A 20,967-nucleotide genomic window follows, 5' to 3' on the forward strand; every position below is an offset into this window, starting at 1 on the left:
GAATGAGTTGTCACTACTCACTTGTTAGTAATATTATTTATTATTATTGTTTTAAGTAGTTGTGTGATGACTGTTGTAATAAGCGATAGTAAGTAACTTTCATGTTTTATGATGTTATAACGTAATTATTACAACTTTGAATGTTTGAAAACAATTATTCACTAAAAAATTGTTATCACTTATAGGGCAATTTGGAATTATTCAAAAAAATGGAGTATACTATTGCTTACAACTGGAACTAATTAAAAAGATTGAGCAACATTTTACGCTTTATTATTAGAAAGTTTTTTTTATTAATTTAGAAAAATAATAGGCAATCTCAATTTGAACTCGTGGTCAAAATGTCTAACTACCTATAAATAACTAAATAAGTATGAATGATCAATTTTTATTTATTACACAACAATCAATTTATCATTTTTTTTTACTAAATTTCTATACATAATATATTGCAGTTAATTTCAATTAATAAAAAAAACTGAATCAAACGTTATTGCTACACCTACGTATTATTATTTAATGAAACAAACTATGAATAGGTACTTAAGTAATACGATTTATATTATATATGCAATATTCACTTTATTATTTTTTCAATTTTTACGTTAAATTACTCGTGGGCCACTTTAACATACCTACATGCCATTTTTCGTTTTAATTTTGATACATTTTTACCAATAGAACACTGAAAGCATGCTAGTTCACGTATATCCAGATCTAATCATATAAGTACATAGATTTTTGGCTGCGATATTTTTATTATTTTTTAACACGGTGGCAAGTGCAATCCATGCGGAGTTAAGCCAAAATAGTCAAGGTAATAATTCAAACATGATTTTTAGAATATCTTGTAATGGAAAATCGATGTTCTTAATTCGAATATCAATAGAAACAACAACAATGGTGGTGATAAAAACCTCCAGGCGCCAGCATCATATATGCTGCTATAATACGAGTCGAATACACTTAACAGAAACGGAATGCAGATTGTACACAGATAAACGCTCGACTTACAAACATATCCCATACAGAAATCTGCAGGAGAAAGCATTGGACCGAACCCAAAAAAACTTAAACAATTATAATATGTTAACATTTAATTTCTGGATGAGTCAAACATTCCGAAAAAAAAAAATATTAAATAACCACTGATATTATCAAATACGTTAATATTATACAACATTATACTGTAGGTAGTACTAAGATAAAAAACTGTAAACGAATATTTGGTGCTTGCCGAACTAGTAACTATTGAAGTATTTGAATGAATAAAAAACATCATAGCGTATCAAAATCATCGTCTGTTGAACTGTGTGACGCTTAAACCTATAATATTATTTACCCATAAATGTATAATAATAATTTTAAAATAATAATGACTTCAAACGTAGACATAAGTATTTAGTAATAATGCACGAAGACAAACAATATAATTACCTGATTGATGTTCTTTGAACTAGATTCCGTTATTCGAGAGACTGCAAGAACTGAAAAAAAACAACAACACAATATTATATATAAGGACAATACTAGGTACACACATACATTCAAGCTTTTTTTTCAAAAACATATTTTATAAGATAAAACATCATGTTTTTGCATGATAGTAGTTTATTTTAATAAAATAAGAAATACTCCATACATAATAAATATAATAATAATACAATTATGGTTAGTTATACAATCAATCAATTCAATAATAAGAATTTCCTAAATAACTTAAGGCACCTAATAGGTATTCAGAAATAAATTAAATAATATCTTATACTATGTTATATATTATTATACTTATAAGTTATTTCTTTATTGCAAATAAAATAATTTTTTTCAATAGCCCATATAGTTTTATACAATAGTTTTCAACTTCTGAGTGAAATATAAGCACATAGTGTATCGTGAATTATAATAAAAACAAACAATAGACATATAGGCTGTTGGTAATGTAATGATATTATATGGGTTGTATGAATTTGATTTTTTTTTAAAAGAACATTTCGACAACCAATAAGCAAAATTGAATTTATAATAAACATTCAGAATATGATTAATGATTATTAATATTATGTTATATAAAAATATATTTAAATTTTTATATTTTGCTATTTTATCCTTTGATTCTAAATAGGAATTATATTACCTACCTATATTTACTATTAACACTTTGAATGTAATATAGGTTTATTGTGATGATTTATATATATTTTTTTAATGTAATATTTGCGAATATAACTAACGCGTATTTACATACGTATACATTCATGTTGATATTTGAGACATAACATTATTATAATAATTTATAATTATATTTCCAACTATTAAACAACCAACTTCTTAGGCATAAAAGCCATTTGCAGAATTTAAATCCTGACTAAACTTAATTTAAAAAATACGTGAAAATTCACAAAAACCTTAAAAAATATGGAAAACATGTATGTAAAAGTGGGAAAGTTGTTCTCAATTCAATATTATATTACCTATATGCGAATTGGAACCCGTTTTCCAAACCATTATCCCATAATTACATCTTGATCGGTACGTGGGAACAAAAACAAATCTATTGAGTGATAAAATAAAGCGTTATCCTGCGTGCAATATGAATATAGCAGCACAGAAGCAAGAATAAATTCTAAATTATACACTCACGCAAAAAATAGTATCGTTTGCTTTATCCACAATTTCACTAACTTACAAATGCTGTACTATTCTTCAAAAACGACCCCTTAAGGTTGTATTTAATTTTATGAGTATTATATATTTATAACATATCCTTCAAATATTTGCCAGTACAATTTAAATTAACTTACAAATTATACTATTGTTCTATATAATAAAAAATGTCCTACAAAATAAACAAAATCACCAAACCGTACAATGAAAAAAAAATCACTATATGCGATTGAAGGTTTATACTTAATAATAAGTTGCGGATAGAGTAATTAATTATTTTGACTGATACAATACACAAGAGAATACAATTTTGAATGCTATTTTTTTTCGGCATTTATGAATCATAATAAATAGCAAAATATATTGAACTGTTATTTCTTATCAAGGTCGTACATTTAAATAGCGTATCCTGTCTAAATATAAACAATTACCTATTATTTATTCTAGTTTTACATCTTTAAACTATAGTAATTGTTATTAAACTTATCTCACTTTTATCTAATATACCTATATAAATGAAAACCTATATAATATTATGTGATTTATATCTCAAATATTTTTGTTTTATATATTATGATAACAATGGAAGAGGTGGTTTGTATTACATATTATTATGTTTCAGGTATGAATTTTGAATTACTATTCATTACTGTGTATACCTCATAGACTTATAATATATAGACCGCGCATTAGTGAAATATATTTAAGCCAACATATGTGCGAGAGAGACAGACTCGGACATTACTTTTTCTAGGAGATTATAAGCAACTCCTATATTTTAAATATTTATAATCTCAAGAAATAATGTACAAATTGTCTATAAACTCCTTGAAATTGTAATGTCAGAGTCTTTCTCTCTCACTGAACAATATACAGTTCAGTGGTCTCTCTCGCACATATGTTGGCGCGGTCTATATATATTATAAGTCTATGCGGTGTACCTATATGTGATTTTTAAATTTAAATTTAAAAAATCAGTTGGTAATATTCTTGCGTAACATTCTTTTCGAGAATATCATAACGTATTATATAGAAATATCGATAATACAATTTCGTAGATAAATTGGTTTATTCTACGCCACCACGGCCATGCTCGAATCAATACAACGCATAGGTCGGTACGTTCATAATTTATTTATGTGTAAATAATAAGCAGATAGGTACACAGTTTTATATTATATTGTAGTACAATATATATTCCATTTGTATTTGGAGACATTGGTACGTCTGTACAAATATTATATTAATACACACAATTGAATAGCCGAGGCGTGTTTCCTTTCCTCGCGTTTCATATTTATATACAAAAATTGTAACATTATTATAGACATATATTGTGATATAGGTACACATGATCACAGGTATGTGATTTTTTTTTTAACGTATACAAATGGCAAAATAGTCGGTTTTTTTAGAAACACGTTACGGTAGGTATACGCTTTGAATAGATGCGTTTATGTATGACCGCGGTCCTCAACGCGTATCTACTATATGTCTATACCTATTATATTATAGTGTAAAAACCGCGGCCTTACATGATGTACCTATTTTATTGTGTGTTACAGTAGAGTTACATACTGTATACAATATATATAGGTAGATATAACTGCATATTGTGACGTCTTGTTTCGTACACTGACCTGCAAAATTCGCCGACCGCCTATGTATAGTATATTAGGTATTAGGTATATCTATGACATAATTGAGTTTCGTATGTTTGACGAAAAAAAATAATAAATTTAAATTGAAATTTATACGAAATATATTTTGTGATAATATGGTTCGTAGTGGAAAATTACAACACTGCAAACCTTTAATTTGTTCAATGTATTGTCTTTGAAATGTTAGTACCTACCAATTAACCAGTCTGTACATGGCAAATAATATTGTAAAAAAATGCAAGCATGAAAAATTCTCAATTTTCTTAGTCTTTACTCGCGAAATTAATTCACCGAGTGCTATATAGAGACTGCAGAAACCTAACCAAAAATGAAACGGAACTTATTGAAAATTGTAGGACCAGAACCCTCATGGAACCATTGTTAAAAAAAATTCTGAGGAACCAAAATCTTTGGGACCGTTCAATTTCCAATCACTGCACCGTGTATAAGGTAGGTATCAGCCATATACCACATTAGGTACAGTTTAACGATGGTATCTTTCACAAAGAACCAGAATTTTCTTATACACATACCGTGCAGCAGGTCTCCTACATACTACGGAACGAAGATGATAATAATAAAATTTAACGACAATGCGTGTAGCCGGGCCACATATTATTGAGCGTTGTACCAGAAACCGGGTACCTGGCGTGGGTGAATCGGCAGTATACAAACGTGAAACATTGATAGCGAAAAACAAATAGCCGGTATAGGTGGATTGCGTTGCGCAATAATTGCATAATATTATAATAAAATATAATATACCTAATAATTTACGAATATTGAACATTTTATCATATTATCGTCTTTTTTTTGCGCCGAAAACAACAATAATTCCGGTTTTCATTGGTGTGTGCGAATGCCGCAGACGACGCGACGTGTTTCATATTATACCGCCACTGCCGCATTGTGCGATAACTCCTGCAAGAAGGCGGTCACAATTAATATACCGCCGCCGCCGCAGCTTTCACTTGGTAAAAAAAAAAGAAAAATAATAAATAAACACACGGCGCGAGACAAAAAATAATAATATTCAATCTCTCACTTGGCGCGGGCGGCAGGCCCAGAAGACGTTCCTGCGCCGCCGATGTGTCGTACAATAATAATATAATATGTGCAGGTATGCTGTAACACGAGATAATAATATAAACAATGTACATAATAGATAGACCCATCCCTCGTTTATATTAGGACCGAGTTGGACCGCTATCACGTAAATCGGGATCTATATGATATAATACTGTGTATATATATATATGTATATATTCCTCGCTTGGCGTATCGCGATTATACTCGCGTACCTCCTACAATAATAATAATAATAATAATAATATAATACGTACATATTATATACCCATACAATATATTGTATTATTATTATTTCGACAATCCGTTGAAGGCACTTCTTCTCATTATTATCATTATTACACCACTGCAGAAGTCGGGCGATGACTCGACGACGTAAGGTTCGCGACCGAAAATCGTAATAATTTATACATAGAGGCACCTTCACATACTGAAATATTGTATTATGTATAGAAAACCATTGCTGGGAAATATTATAATAATGTATAATATATTACAATATAGGTAGGTATAGATTGACTTGTATATCGGCGGCCACGAGGAAAAATAGTAAATAATACCTCATCGAACCGTCACAATAAATTATGATCTAAACGATAGAACGTATAATAAATCGATAGAAAACCTATAGGCACGCCTTGTTATATTTTATGTGATTTTATTTATAATAATTTTATAATAATACGTAAAAATAGTATATTATTACGTGTAATATGTAAACCAATATAATACACTATATAAGTATATGGGTATAATAAATCATATTTTACATCGGTGCAATGTTCACACACAATATTATAATATAATATTATTACGCACATACAGAAAATTTTCACCACTGTGTTAGGTATATTATTTTTATGGTTTTGGTGTATATAATTTTTAAAGCCGTACACGTATTATGTACCATATGGTACGAATATAGAAGTCATTCCAATCATGGTAGTTAATAATTTACTATTATAGACTATAGTGTTATATAATATTAGTTTCCGATCGCCTACTACTACAAGGGTCAGCAAATGGCAGCCCCGCGGACGAATTTTCTGTGAACCACAGACAAGAAATTTATTAAAGTGAATAACAGTTATAATGTAAACGTTACAATATGATATACCTATATTTAGCTGCAGTCATAATTTTATTATTTATTACTCAGTATAGTGTATATCTCCTGCTCAGTCCTTTATATAGCTACATAATATGACGTATGATATTATATTTGTATCGAAAAAAACGAGTTTACTAGTTAAGTGTATTATTGTTTGCAGAATTGAATTGTCATTTTCAGATTGAGGTCAGCAGATCATACTTATTAATCTAAGCTGTCTTGACATACCTACTTTGCTGCTGCAATCGGATTTTGTTTTGTGTGAATTTTGGTAGGAATTTTCATCGGGGTTAGATATTGACATTGTATAGTTGTAAACATGTGCACTTGTGTCTATATATATATATATTTTTTTTTTTTATTGTTCTTAATTAACATCGACGACAAATGCCATTAGTTACAATTATTTACAATTACATTTTTTTTAAAAGTTTTTCTTAAGAATTTAAGGATTTGTATGGTGGTATCTGCGTCTGGTCCGAGTTCTGCATCTAGCGTGTTAGGTATGTGGAAGTTTCTATGTTCATCTGCGTATTGGAGGCATTCGGTGCTTTATATATTATATTATGACTATAGCAAAGTATTACAGTTACACTTGCTATTATCAAGTACAATAGTTTATCGAACATTTAGTCGAAGTTAAATCGATATATATAGAAACCATTGTGAGAACGAGAAACGTATTTTAAAGGTTCGTTCGAATAAATTATACGCTGGCGGAGAATGTATAAAAATGCGTACAATGTTGAATGTAATGTAAATTGAAGCTTTCGATAACGAAGCCAATTCATCGGTATATATACCCAAATAACAGTAACAATACAAGTACACGCGATTACTACAGCAGTCTTAATACGCGTGTATATTCGATCAATGTATATAACGCTATGAATATTATATGATTAACGACCATTGCCAATGCCATTGGATGGACACCAATGTCGAAAATGTTCCACCAAACATTTATTATATTATTATTATTTACTATACACAATGACCATAGTGTATTGTATGTATAGGTACACCGTATTCATGTACCAAATGTGTTTTGACTTTTTGAATGATCAATCGAAAAGCGTTCGCGAGAAACGACTGAACGGCTGAAACCAAATAATAGACAAGACGAACGTAGTTAAAATATACGTTGCCCGTTATTGATAGTGTGAATGGGCGAGGTATACAAAAAAAAATATAAAAAAAAAGAATTTTAAAAACGAAAACCGGTGAAATCATTCCTGTTTTCATTGTCACGGACCTCTGCAGGTGACAAGAAAATAATGATTCTACCCCTGGCTGAGTAACCAATAGCTCACTCCGTGTTAATCTAATTTGGACCACGTTTAATTGAACAGTAAATGACTCGTGACGAGATGGCCAGCACGGTCAGTGATGTATACGGTACATAGACAGTGTTGATGTTGTTATTGTTATTACTTATTATTATTCTCCGGTGAAATCGACGATGCGCCGTCGACGGCATATATCACGATAATATTACCATTTATCTCTCATTTAATATAATATATAGATACAACCAACACACTCCAAAACGATTCGTGTATTATTTTAGTCTATAGATATTATAATATTATCACATTATCTATATGGCATACACTGTAAAATATAACGTGTGAAGTAGATGTTTTAGGTGGATTTGGATCATAGGGGAGAACGCTTATTCATTACCTCCTTCCCTCAGGATAATGTCATCATTAAAAAGGTCAATTCCTTTTTATATGATGAAAATATTAAAAAATAATAATTTATAGCAGTTGTTATTATATTAGTAAATGATAATAGGTACCTAATTAGTAATTATCCACTGTCCAAAATACTCAACAGTACGCCATCTCCTCAACAATTCAACATCAAAAGAAGCTCTCAACCAATTCAACACTGAGAATACTTATATTTGAAATTTTTAATCATATATACATATATATTATATAGGTACCTAGACATAAAAAAATGTAATTTGAACCATGGGAATATGTTATATGCCGGGTATTGTATGAAAAACGTATTAATTTAATGGACCAATCATAGGCCATAAAATCATGTTTTAGGGACTATTAGCTTACTATTGATTCGTTAAATGTTTAGTGATTGTTCATGCAACCCAGCAATAGTGTATTAAATACATTTTAATCTAACGCTATAGGATAATAATCTATGACACCGAAGCCTGCAGTATCTCAAATAAATAAAACATAAGCGTTTTTTGGACTTTTGCAGTTTTCGCCAAGAGGATGAAAAAACTGTTCGTATATTTTATTTACAAAATTCTCTCCCCCCCCCCCCCACAAAAATACACACACATGCACACACACACACAACACGAAGTTCTGTCAAAACCGCTACCTACTGCTCTGCGGAGTTTAATATAATATATTAAGCAGGCGTCATTTACGCTCATTAATGGTATTATTACTATTATATTATATACGTTTAGGTATAGCACAGGATATGTAATCCATCTCTACCTTCTATATAAACATAATGTTATACACTATAGCCGCATAGGTGAATATAACATAATATTGCGTGGATCGGATTGGCCCGACGACTATATTATAATAATTATACCTCTACAGTCAATGGTGCGTGCGTTTATAACGAACGGCTATTAAACGACGACCTTGGCAGAAAGAAGATGCTAAGGACCAGATAAAGCCCGATTGCTAGACGGTCGGTGAACACGATAGACACTGTTTTTAACACACGATCGACCGATTCCGCAACGTAAATTTTAATATAATTACTGTAATTGACTGCAGATTTTTACACGAGAATATATATTTTATACATTATTCTACATATAAATCCAGTCAACGATGCATGTCACTCGGTCAACTGTGTTCGTGTACCTATATATTTATATATATAAGTATGTGTGTGTGTGTGTGTGTGTGCGAGATAATGTATCGAAAGGATGCGATCGGATTTGTATGTATACAAACCAACCGTGCCAAGGTCGCGAACACCCGAGTCCCCGCTGCAGACAGACGATGGTCCGTCGCACGCATAACTCAATATATATAGGTACTTCAGGTATTCTTCACTTTTTAATTTGCGCTCTTTTCGTACTTATTCCACTTTGGCGCACTTCCATCGATCGTGTGTTTTTTTAGAGTCGATTATGAGTTATAGCTACATCGTTATTTATTTTTCGATTTTAGAAAATATAAACGGCATAAAACAAAGAAATTGTGCCTTAGATTGGATAATTTGATCACAATAAAAATATACAAGACAAAATACACAAATGATTGATTAATGCTGCCTGCGTGAAAGTTATAGTGAGCCATATTTTTTTTTACTCTCCCGTTAAAACGTAAATAATAATATGATGAAAAGATGATGGTGGGGAGTCGTGGAAAAAACATTGGTCATTTTATGATTATTATATTGTCGTTTGAAAAACATAATATTATAACATACCTACTGCAGTATTTTATTAACAAAAATGTTTTAATTACCTATTATAATAAATAGGTTGAACTAATTATATAAGTATAGTTAAAAATTGTTTATTTTTCTTTATTGTAATACTGAAATAATGTATATATTATATACGTATAGTATCAAATACAAAGTTGACATCAACATTATATGCAGAAGTATCGGTACGGCGTAAAAAAACAATAAAACAACAAAATTAATATGTACTTAAATTTTAATTAATGCTTCCATAATATTATCTTATTTAAATTTAAATTTATGCAATTTACAATAAACGTCACACGTATTCAATATTTAATAAAAATAATATTAAAAAAAAACCACCAATTAGGTGTAAGTAGGACTGGGATTTGGATGCAATGTCATTATTATATCTAGTGTTCTAAAACGTATAGTTTCATACGTTGAAAATTTGTCTTAGAGGATACTAATTATTTTGGCAATATTTTTATTTGACATTCTTGGACAAATTCAACTTTTTGAAAACATTTTATGTTTTAAGGTATTTTACAGAGTGTTAACAATTTATTTTTGAAGTTGTAGTACAAACTGTATTGTTGTAATACAATATATCAACATACTGATAGATAAAGTCATAATAGTACATAATATACAGATGCAATGGTACATATTATTATATCAAACGTGCATTAGATAATCATATATTATATTATCATATCTACAAATTATTAAATAAGCATTAACAATACTTTTAATATAGACATATTATAGTGTATTAGTATATTTAGTATTTTAAAGCATCTTCTGAAAAAATATTCAACATTGAACTGTACGATGCCATGATATAATTTTTAAACCCATTTATAATACCTATGTCATGTATTACACTATAGAATATTTTTTATTTATATATATTTTTTAGGCCTCCACACGAGTTTTAAACTCAGTGAGGCCTAGTAATATTTTCTGATATTAATAATAAAAAGAAATATATTAAAAGCATTTTTGTATTTATTTGAACTTAATTTTTACAGTTTTTTTAATGCATTCAAATCAAAACCATAGATGTAAGATATCAGGCATTAATGGTCCGATTGAAGAACTTTTCTAAGACATTACGTGGACAGCAATTAAGAGAAAAAGAGAAAAACGGTCCCGACGGCAAAAAACGGTAATTATTTTCAACGGTCAATGTCATTCAATAGGAGTTTTGTTGTGTTTTTTGAAAGCTTATTCGGGCACAATAAATGGACAGACGGGACGACTTGACATTGATGTCAGTGGTGGCATCCGCTGTGCAGCTTTTTACAAATTGAAATTAAAAATTCTCTTATTGTGTCCGATAATTGGGTGCACTTCCGACGTGTCCTGTTCGTGTCTGTACCGCCTTTTATCATTATACCCATTTACTTTTATTTTCTTATTATTTATAATATTCCATTCGTATCGCTATTACTTATTATTTTTTTTTTCGTAAATTGTTTGCCCAACAGACACCGGACGCTGTCTGAATTGGTCGGATTACCATATTATTAAGATCATTCAGGCCAACATCACAGCAATGCATAGAAGCGGAAAAAAACCGAGAAGTGCGTTTTTATATTATTATACCATTATGTTACAGTGTCAAGCCCAACCCTACAATCGAATCAAAACACAACTATTTCGTTGACTGTTTTCAATGTTCTCTTTTTTTTATTTCTACTTCTCTTGTATTTTACACATCTCAGGTGTATAATCATTACCACTGCAACAATCGTGTCAATTAGAATTACTACAGCTAGTAGGTAGGTAGGAAAATACCTGTATATTTAATATATTATGTGTGTCTATCGAGGGAACATTGAAGATGTCATGATATTTCTCAACAAAATCCATCAAACATAAATATTTAGAAAGGCTAATATTTTATGATCTATAGTTATGGATTACGACAGTAGATGAACCATCGTTGCAACGACAAGCAAAAACAATTTGTAATAATGACATAAAAACAAGAGATATATCATTAAATCGAATATTAAAAATTATAGTAGATACTTAAATAATGATTGTGGATTTATTTAAAATTATAGTTATGGAAAGAAAATAATGGCAATTAAGCACTTTAAATACCTATAGTAAAACATCCAGGCACGAAATCGATTAATTGTCAAATTTCATGAATAAATTATGAAATATAATTTTTGTATAGAATTGAGGGTTTAAACTTTAAACCTTATTTATAATGAATGTAATTAGCTAGTTAACTAAATTATAAAATAAATTGTAAAAGAACATTAAAAAATATTGATAACATCATTATATTTTATTTTATTAAATCCTCAATTATACAGATAATGTGTGCAATATTTAAATTTTCTGATAAATCCGAGTAGATATTACTAGGTATTTAATTACATTTTCACTACATATTTTACAGTAGGAGTATGATGGAACCAAGAAAATTATTATTTATTAACGCTTGTAATTGTAAAAACATAATATTTGATTTTATTTTACTTATTTAAGTCATAGAGTCAAGGAATATTACAGAAAAATGTTTTAATTTTTATAACTCAAAGCGTTCAATGCATCCGTTTTTTAAGAAAAAATAGATAAAACTATAAATATATATAACATTTAAATAATTAGTAACTTTTTAATTTTTTTTTATTTGCACAATGAAATGGTATTTATGGAAAAAAAATAAACAACAATATCTTAATCTGTTTGGAAAGTTGAAACAGCCCACAGTAAATGTCATAATAGATTGATCACTAGCGGTAAAGATCTAGTCTGACAAAGCAAATTTTGGTAGCTGTATATGGTTAAACAATATTTTAGTTTAATTAAAACATACTCCTCCGTAGAGGGGTTTATTCAGGAATATTTCAATAATATTCATACGTAACTATATACTTAAGCATTAAACACGGTGTATTATGTTTGTTTATTATTTATTGTATTAATAATATTTCAAATATTGTAAATGTGCTATCAAACTTTCAATAGCTATTATAGTATTATCTAATAATTATTATAATCTATATAATATATTCCATGTTGATAGGCTCAATAGGTACAATCAGCGGCGTACATTATGGAGATGATTAAAATGCTCTAGAAATATATTTCACATAATATTATACATATCATACGTCACTTAAATACGTGATCGGTGACCTCCAACGATGGGGCTTAGAACGCCAATATGAAATTAGAATGCCATGCATTATTGCATCTTTTCTGGAATTTATTTTACTACTGCATGTCTTTTTAAATCATTACATTTATAATTAAATAATTTATTGTAATTTATCATAATTTGTTATTATTATATTATTTTTTAACAGTTTTTGGTTTTGAAAAGTATTCGGGTATTCCTATTTCTCCCAATTTTATTGCTATTAACATTTAGCATCTTATATTATCATAGGCCATCGGCTTTTACATAATGCATATAATTCAATAGGAAATTGTATATTATATTATTACATAATGATAAAAGGTACATTATTTTTGACTATTCAATTGAGAATATTTTAAATTAGTTTGAATGTTATTTCAATAATTAATATTGCTTGAAACGCACTATCAAATATATTAATATTATATAGATATTAAGTATTAACAGGTAGGTATATTATATCATTTATAATAGAGCTTTTATAACTTTTTATAATTTAGGCATTATGTGGTTAGTTTATAATCGTTAAAGCCATTTATTTTAATTCAAAAATAAACAAGTATAGGTAAATACGATGTACTTGTAGTATATAATATGTAGAATTGTTATGAACTACAATTTTATATAATACAATTACTATACAATAGGTATGATGTTCTAATTTTATTGTTTATAACCATTATGCGAATGTAGAAAATTATGTAAACGTACGAACTCACAATTTCAGCTCATATGAGAAAATCCTATTCTATTATAATGGTGTGTTCAATGAATCAACGTAGGCAGGTAATGAAAGATTATATTTAATAAATAATAATATAATGAAAGAAAATAATATATAAGTATAGTGTTTGGTACTCACTCAGGAACAGGCACCATAATCGATCCGTTGTGATCCAATTGCGTTTCATCTTGTCATTTGTGTGGAAGTCCGCTGTAAAACACAAACACGATTCTTTTAGACATGACGGTCATCCATGATACCACTTGCGCCGCAAATACAACCCGTTAACAAACTATTATGCAAGGCCAGGGATGATAATAATAAAAATAATAATAATAATAATAATAATACGATGACAATGAATTGATATAAAATATAATATGTGAATATAACTCGGCGGCTGAAAACGAAAACGAAAAAAAAACTGTGTCGTAATAATAAATAATTTTATTAATAAAATTTCATCGGTGGTCGGAAAACGCGGTGACGGCACGTCCTGCGTGTGTGTAGGTATACATCGACGACACTATTCGGGACTGTCGCTCGGTTGACACGCCGCAGTGGCGTTCGCCGCGTTTGTCGCCACCGCCGCGCCACCACTGACGGTAGGGGAAACGTCTCCACTGGAGGTACTGGGGGGAAAAACACCTCCGATGAATCCGACGCGCAAGGTAATAGATTTATATATATATATATATACATTATGTGTGTGTGTGTGTGCGTTTTGTTTTTCCCGGAGTTTTTGTTTTCCCACGGACAATGCTGCACTCTTCAAAAGTGCTCGTTATGCAACAACAACAATAATAATACCTACCAGCTGTATGCTTTATATTATATTTTAAATCATTAAATCGTTAATTACAACCAAAGTGTATGGTCTCTTCACTTCGTCTAATATAATATACCACGCATATTATAGTTTATAATGTATATATATTATTATATTATTATTACGCTCTTTTCGTTTTGAATATTTATTAATAAAGACATTTTTACATTATACGTATTGAATCGTTATATATATTTATTTTATTTTATTTACATGGTACCTACAACAATGATTTACTCCTGGTTAATTTCGTACTAATGAACCCAGTGGTGTGTATCATAAAAAAATTTGTAAAAAAACAGTACTATATTATACTGACCTATAAAATTACCAATTTTTTCATCTATACCCACCCGCCCTTATTTAAGGTGTTACCCGAACAACACTTGGACTCTATTGTTACACGCCATTGAATGAACCTCATACCTGCAGTTCATACCGTACACGTTTGTGAAATTTCATGTTCTTAATTTTTTTTTTTTTTGCTCATTTGGCTATGTCCGCACCTTGGGAATTAGAAAATATTTTGAAGTACCTATACTATGTGCACTGCACATCATTTACCAAATTGATTGCCACGAGTGACTTTATTTATTATTATGGTATAAAATATCATATATTTCATAGGTTAAACACATTACAGACACATAGTTTCAAAGTTTTATAGAAATATGATAGGTAAATATATTGAGACGTATTTAGGTATATCGAAATTTGTAGAGTAATTGTCCATATTCGTTTTGAAACTGTCTATACCAATACATTATAATTAATGGGACTTCATAGTGCACATTGCGCATAAAAAAATTACTCAAGATTGACTTTCATACGAAATACATTCAATATTATTTCATACGTCGTTATTAGATGATGTATAATGTATGTAAGCACACTATAAGCAAGGTTTTTATGAAACTGAATAAGTCTAAACTGATAGTATGCAGTTAATGTTCAAACAGAACAAAAATTAAGACTAAAACGTATCTACTATGTAGGTAAGTAGTAAGTACTATTATGTATTACACTTTATTAGTGTCGTACAGGTTAAGTGCTTAATTTTTTAAACGAATAAAGCCTATTAGGTACCTATTTTATAACACAATAACTATTATTGCAGTAACACTCCGATAGTTTATAGTTATTGTGTTATAAAAAGGTACTGTAAATACACTTATTAACGTTCATATCATATTATTACCTATCATTGATTTCGGCAATTTAGTACTCCGGTAAGTACAGTTTAGCGTTTACGTATAATATATCTGTTCACCACCACGTCAATGGCAATCGGAAAATACAATACCGGAAAAGGGATGATAAAACCATTATTGTAATGTAATATAACATTAATTCTCGAAATGGTGAAACCGCTTTAATCCACAATAGTAGACACTGTCCATATATACGAACGCGACTTCCGATTCGATTTGTACAGTGAACACTGCAGCGGATAACATATTATTATACATATAATAATACACTATGATATTATACTATTGACTGTCGAAGTAAATCGAATGTGTCCATCATATTTTATGATTACCTCATTGTGAGTTCCCGTTTTCATGGATGGATTTCCAGCTATATAATATATTAAACACCAAATACACGGGTGCGTGTCCTTTGTTCGGGAATAGTGTATAATATGTTCGAAGAAAATGTACAATAAAAATAACATTATATTATACATATTATATGGAACGGAAGATTGCAGAGCGTTGAGCGAAATCGATATTTTGGAATTCACAGTTGATCGATTAATAAATGAGAAAATAATAGTTAACTTACACGCAGCTAATAATTAAATACGATAATATAAGAATGTATGATTAAGTCCTTTAAGGGACCCGTCGTATTATTATTTTGTCAAGGAAAAACAAAAATTATACATTATGTTTTAAATTTTAACACGCGTAAAACCAAATCCTAAATTTAAAAATGAACAAAATGTCACTAATGGAATCATAGGATGTTTATTTGCCAATTAAATGTGTGTTAAATTAAATAAAGGTTAAGTAAACTATTGTTTCACCTCGAGTAAAGGAGTTGAAGCTCCCCTAAAATTAGAAAATTAGTAAATGAAAAACTAATTAAGGATTATGCATGTGATATAAATTTAAATTAATTTAAATCAGTACAAATAATAACACAATTTCCATTGATGTCACATATATGCAATACCGCTGTGGTGTATTGCCCAATATTATAATAGTTGCATTCAATTATTTTTTAATTTAACTACTACGCCAGTAGTATTTTAGAGTTAAATTTTAGAGTTATTTTAGAGTTAAATCACAGCTTATATATTTTGTTCTCAAAGTCATGAAAAAGTTAAGTCAAAAAATTATCACCTATAATATTAGAAAATTAGTTTAATAAAATGATAAAAAAAATCGATATATCATACATTTTTTATTTATCATTTCTTTGATAATACATATACATATAAGCTATCGGTGCTTAATGATATCTAGGGACTTTAAACTCATGTACAACTGTACAAGGAATAGCTTTGGTCACTAAATACTTAACAATATTTCCGGTCAAGACACCGCAGTGTGTCATAATGTCATATTTCCCCTGTGTGTCACATAAGACAGGTCTCTCCTACCCACTTATATGATACGACAGATAGTGTTAAAATGAATTAATAAAAAACAAATTGAAAAAAAAACCATATAAACAACACTTTTTCAACAGAAAACGACAACGACGTGCACGTTTCAGTGATGTCACATTTACCTCCGTCTCTCGGTCCATCCGTCAAACAATGGCGAGACGGGTAAAACGATAATTGGTAAGAATTGTATTCATCGTCGCGAACGTAGTGGAGAGCATAATATATAATATACACACGCGTGCGCGCCGCCATCAAAAAGAAGAAAATATATCACGTTCCGGGTCGGTTGACTTTGTAGAATCATTGTATTTTCAACTAACACGCGTCGAGTAATCGCAGAACTGTTTTTTTATTATTATTACTATATCATTATTTCTATCTAATTGGCCGGGAACGTAAAAAAAAATGTGCGGAATGTTTACATTGATATCACATAAACTACCGAGTGGATGGGGTTATTTAAAAAAAAATAATACCTGGAAAGTGAAATAAATTAATTGAAAATCAAATTATTATATTATCAGAATTCAAAGGTAAAAAAAAAAAAAACATCAGTTTTTTCGTTAAAAACACGTTATGGTTAAGGGAAAACTATATAATATGATGGATAATATTTTGTGATGAAATAATAACAGCTGTTATAGGTAGGTAATATTATATTATATTATTATTGTTGCTATATTTTACCGTTTATTTTTATTTTATGTTTGAATTTTTACATATTATGCCAAACACGAATTCAGTTTACTACAAATTGCTTTTAATCATGTATACAAACAAAACGCCAAAACATGAACATGTATGATATTATATTATTTCAATGGTTTTTAAACTTACAAAATAATACGAGCAATGACATGTTTGGTAACTTACGAAATATATGTTTTGTAGCTTATCGACTTTGCTATACGCATTTACGATACGCGCATTACACATACTTTGATAAAATTATAATAATGCAAAAATGATTTCTCAATCAAAAAATGTGTAATTTGTTATTAAAACTCATCAGAGCATAATGAGGTTATGCTTTGGTAGGTATAAACCCGTCATTGTGAATATGAATACAATAGGAAATGTTTCATATATGAATAGATAACACTGCAGATAACATCCATTAAACTTGGTTCCGATCTAGATTCAGTTTAAGATGTATTAAACATTTAGATAGGTACCTATACCGCCTTATGTATTGACTTCGTAGTTCGTAAGTATCTAATGTAACATTATACATGAATGCATATTGACTTACACGAATTCTCGAACTTTATGGATTCGTTAATACAGTTAAGAGAAAGGAAATCGAAGTATTTATCAGATTGTACATCGTGTAAGTAAGACTCTTATTCGTGACTTCATGAAATCTATTATAATTTCCATTTTTCATGTATAACAAGATTCGGGGTATTCATTGAATGGATATATTTAAATATTTTACTCTAACTGTGTATTTTTTGCAATAAAAATGTAAGACTTAGGTATCTTTATTAATATTCGATTGAAATATTGAAAAAATAAATTATACCTACTACTAGAATAAAAATAATTGGTCCCAAACAAATTGAACCCAGAAATCGGTTGACTGTTTTTATGCAATTTTATTCATTCTACTTCGATTTATACAATATAAAGAACATATACTGCAAATGTAAATACAAAACCATATCTTCTAGGTAGGTAGTAAATATGTAGTGTATAATATTATAATATATAATATTATTTGTTGCAAAATCGTATATAATTAAATATTTGTGTCAACCGACCATACTATATAGTATTTTATATTATTATATCTATATTATTATAATAATAAAAAATAATAATATTATAATATTATAATAATAATAACGAAACTAGTTTTTCGTTAATCGTTATCTGCGAGATTGACGATTACGAGTTTACAGCACCGTATCAAACAGATTAATAGTTATACCTATTGAAAAGAAAGCGATTTATCTGAAACAAATTAGTGTTAGTAAGTACCTAAATACCTAAAAAAAAGGTCATTCAATGTATTGTGGGTCGCCAAATTTTAAAAAATTCTCAAAATGGGTCGTACAATAAAAAGTTTGGGAACCTCTGGACTATAGAGTACTCGTAGGGGACTAAAATATTTTATGCTTTTACATGTGTATGAGTACACATTTGAATAATATTATTACAGAGAACATTTAACATTCAATGTATACAAATATTACCTAAAGTTGTTTCGAAGTTAGGATAAGATTATGTTTATTTCGATTTTGAATATTACCTTTAAGTATATTTTGTTATAAACGCATTAAACACGTTTAGTAACATAATTTTTTGTTATTATATTTTATTAAATAATTTGATTTACAATGCATAATATTATGTAGGTACCATATAAGTAAATCCTATAATATATTATATGTATATTATACTATTTAAGCAACAAAACAAGTTGGGAAGCATTATGAAATATTCTAATATAATCATTCTACATACGATATTGTATTTCATTTCTATATGAATTGATAGTCGATTGAAAATAGTATCGGTCGCATTATGCAAATTATATTATGTAGGTGCAGGCGTTAAACGTGACTGAATATGGATCAATCGGTTGATTTTTAATTCGTACACAATGATTTATGATTATCTTATGAGTTTATAGTTAACATAATAATAATAATAATATGATCTATTATAACTATAGGTCATATGACATGGTAAATTATATAGTAACAAGTTATAGTAGCTATGTTCTACATATTATATTTCTTTATAATATATAATATTTACCAATATTTTGTTCTAGTTGACGCGTTATACATTTTCAACATCATGTTTTATTTAATGTTTTGATTAGTTTCGATAGCCAAAAAATATTTTTATAATTGGTATTCAAATTCTATTTCCAATAATAATATATCAATACCTATTTAAACCGATAATAATTAATAAGTACTAATGTCTAATACAGTAATACCTAATTGTATAGTTCTCGCGGGATTGAAAATTATAGTTTTTCAACATAGTGATATTCAAAATTCAAATTATCGGCATCAATATATTATACTATACGGAGAAGATTATATTTTTTATTATCGAATATCGAAAGTATTATAGGATATAAGTTTTTACTGTCTGATTGTTTTTATGACAGTTAATGCAAACAAATCGTTATTATTAGTTTATGGTATATCTAGGTATTTCACCATATTTTACTGAAATTCGTGATTTAGTTACAAGGCAAAAACTTACATCATTTTTCAATTTGGTCTACGTGTGAAAGTTCAAGACCAATAATTTCAATAACTCAGAATTCAAAATCTATGTGGATATACGTAGGTACTCATCATTCACCACCAATAAATTATTCTACTTACAAAATATATATTATTTTTATTATTATATTATATATATATATATATATATATATAGTATGCATATAAAAATTTCTCGTTTATTCTATAATGGCAAATTTATAATTTATATTTCCGTGCCGATGCCATAATAATAATATACATCAATACGATGACTTATACAAGGGAAAATAAGAGAAGATAAAAAACATAATAAACGTAATCATTATTATTATTTAATCGAAACTTATAGGTATATATAGATAGGTGTAATCTATTCGGCGGCGCATCGTCGCCCGATGATCGATGGGCATAGGTATAATATATTATAATATTAATAATAATATT

General features: G+C 28.8%; 1 protein-coding gene across 1 annotated transcript in view; it reads right to left on the reverse strand.

The window, feature by feature from the left end:
* Window positions 1-20,967, reverse strand: part of LOC100159478 (filamentous growth regulator 23) — a 59,004-nt gene that overhangs the window by 21,671 nt on the left and 16,366 nt on the right. The window contains exons 2-3 of the mRNA XM_001942901.5: window positions 13,980-14,051; window positions 1,438-1,487 (exon numbers count right to left, since the gene is read on the reverse strand). Coding sequence (XP_001942936.2) covers window positions 1,438-1,487; window positions 13,980-14,028 — 99 coding nt within the window. The 5' untranslated portion in view covers window positions 14,029-14,051. The remainder of the gene's footprint in view (window positions 1-1,437; window positions 1,488-13,979; window positions 14,052-20,967) is intronic.

The sequence above is a fragment of the Acyrthosiphon pisum genome, chromosome A2 (genome assembly GCF_005508785.2).
Source record: "Acyrthosiphon pisum isolate AL4f chromosome A2, pea_aphid_22Mar2018_4r6ur, whole genome shotgun sequence".
Classification (NCBI taxonomy): domain Eukaryota; kingdom Metazoa; phylum Arthropoda; class Insecta; order Hemiptera; family Aphididae; genus Acyrthosiphon; species Acyrthosiphon pisum.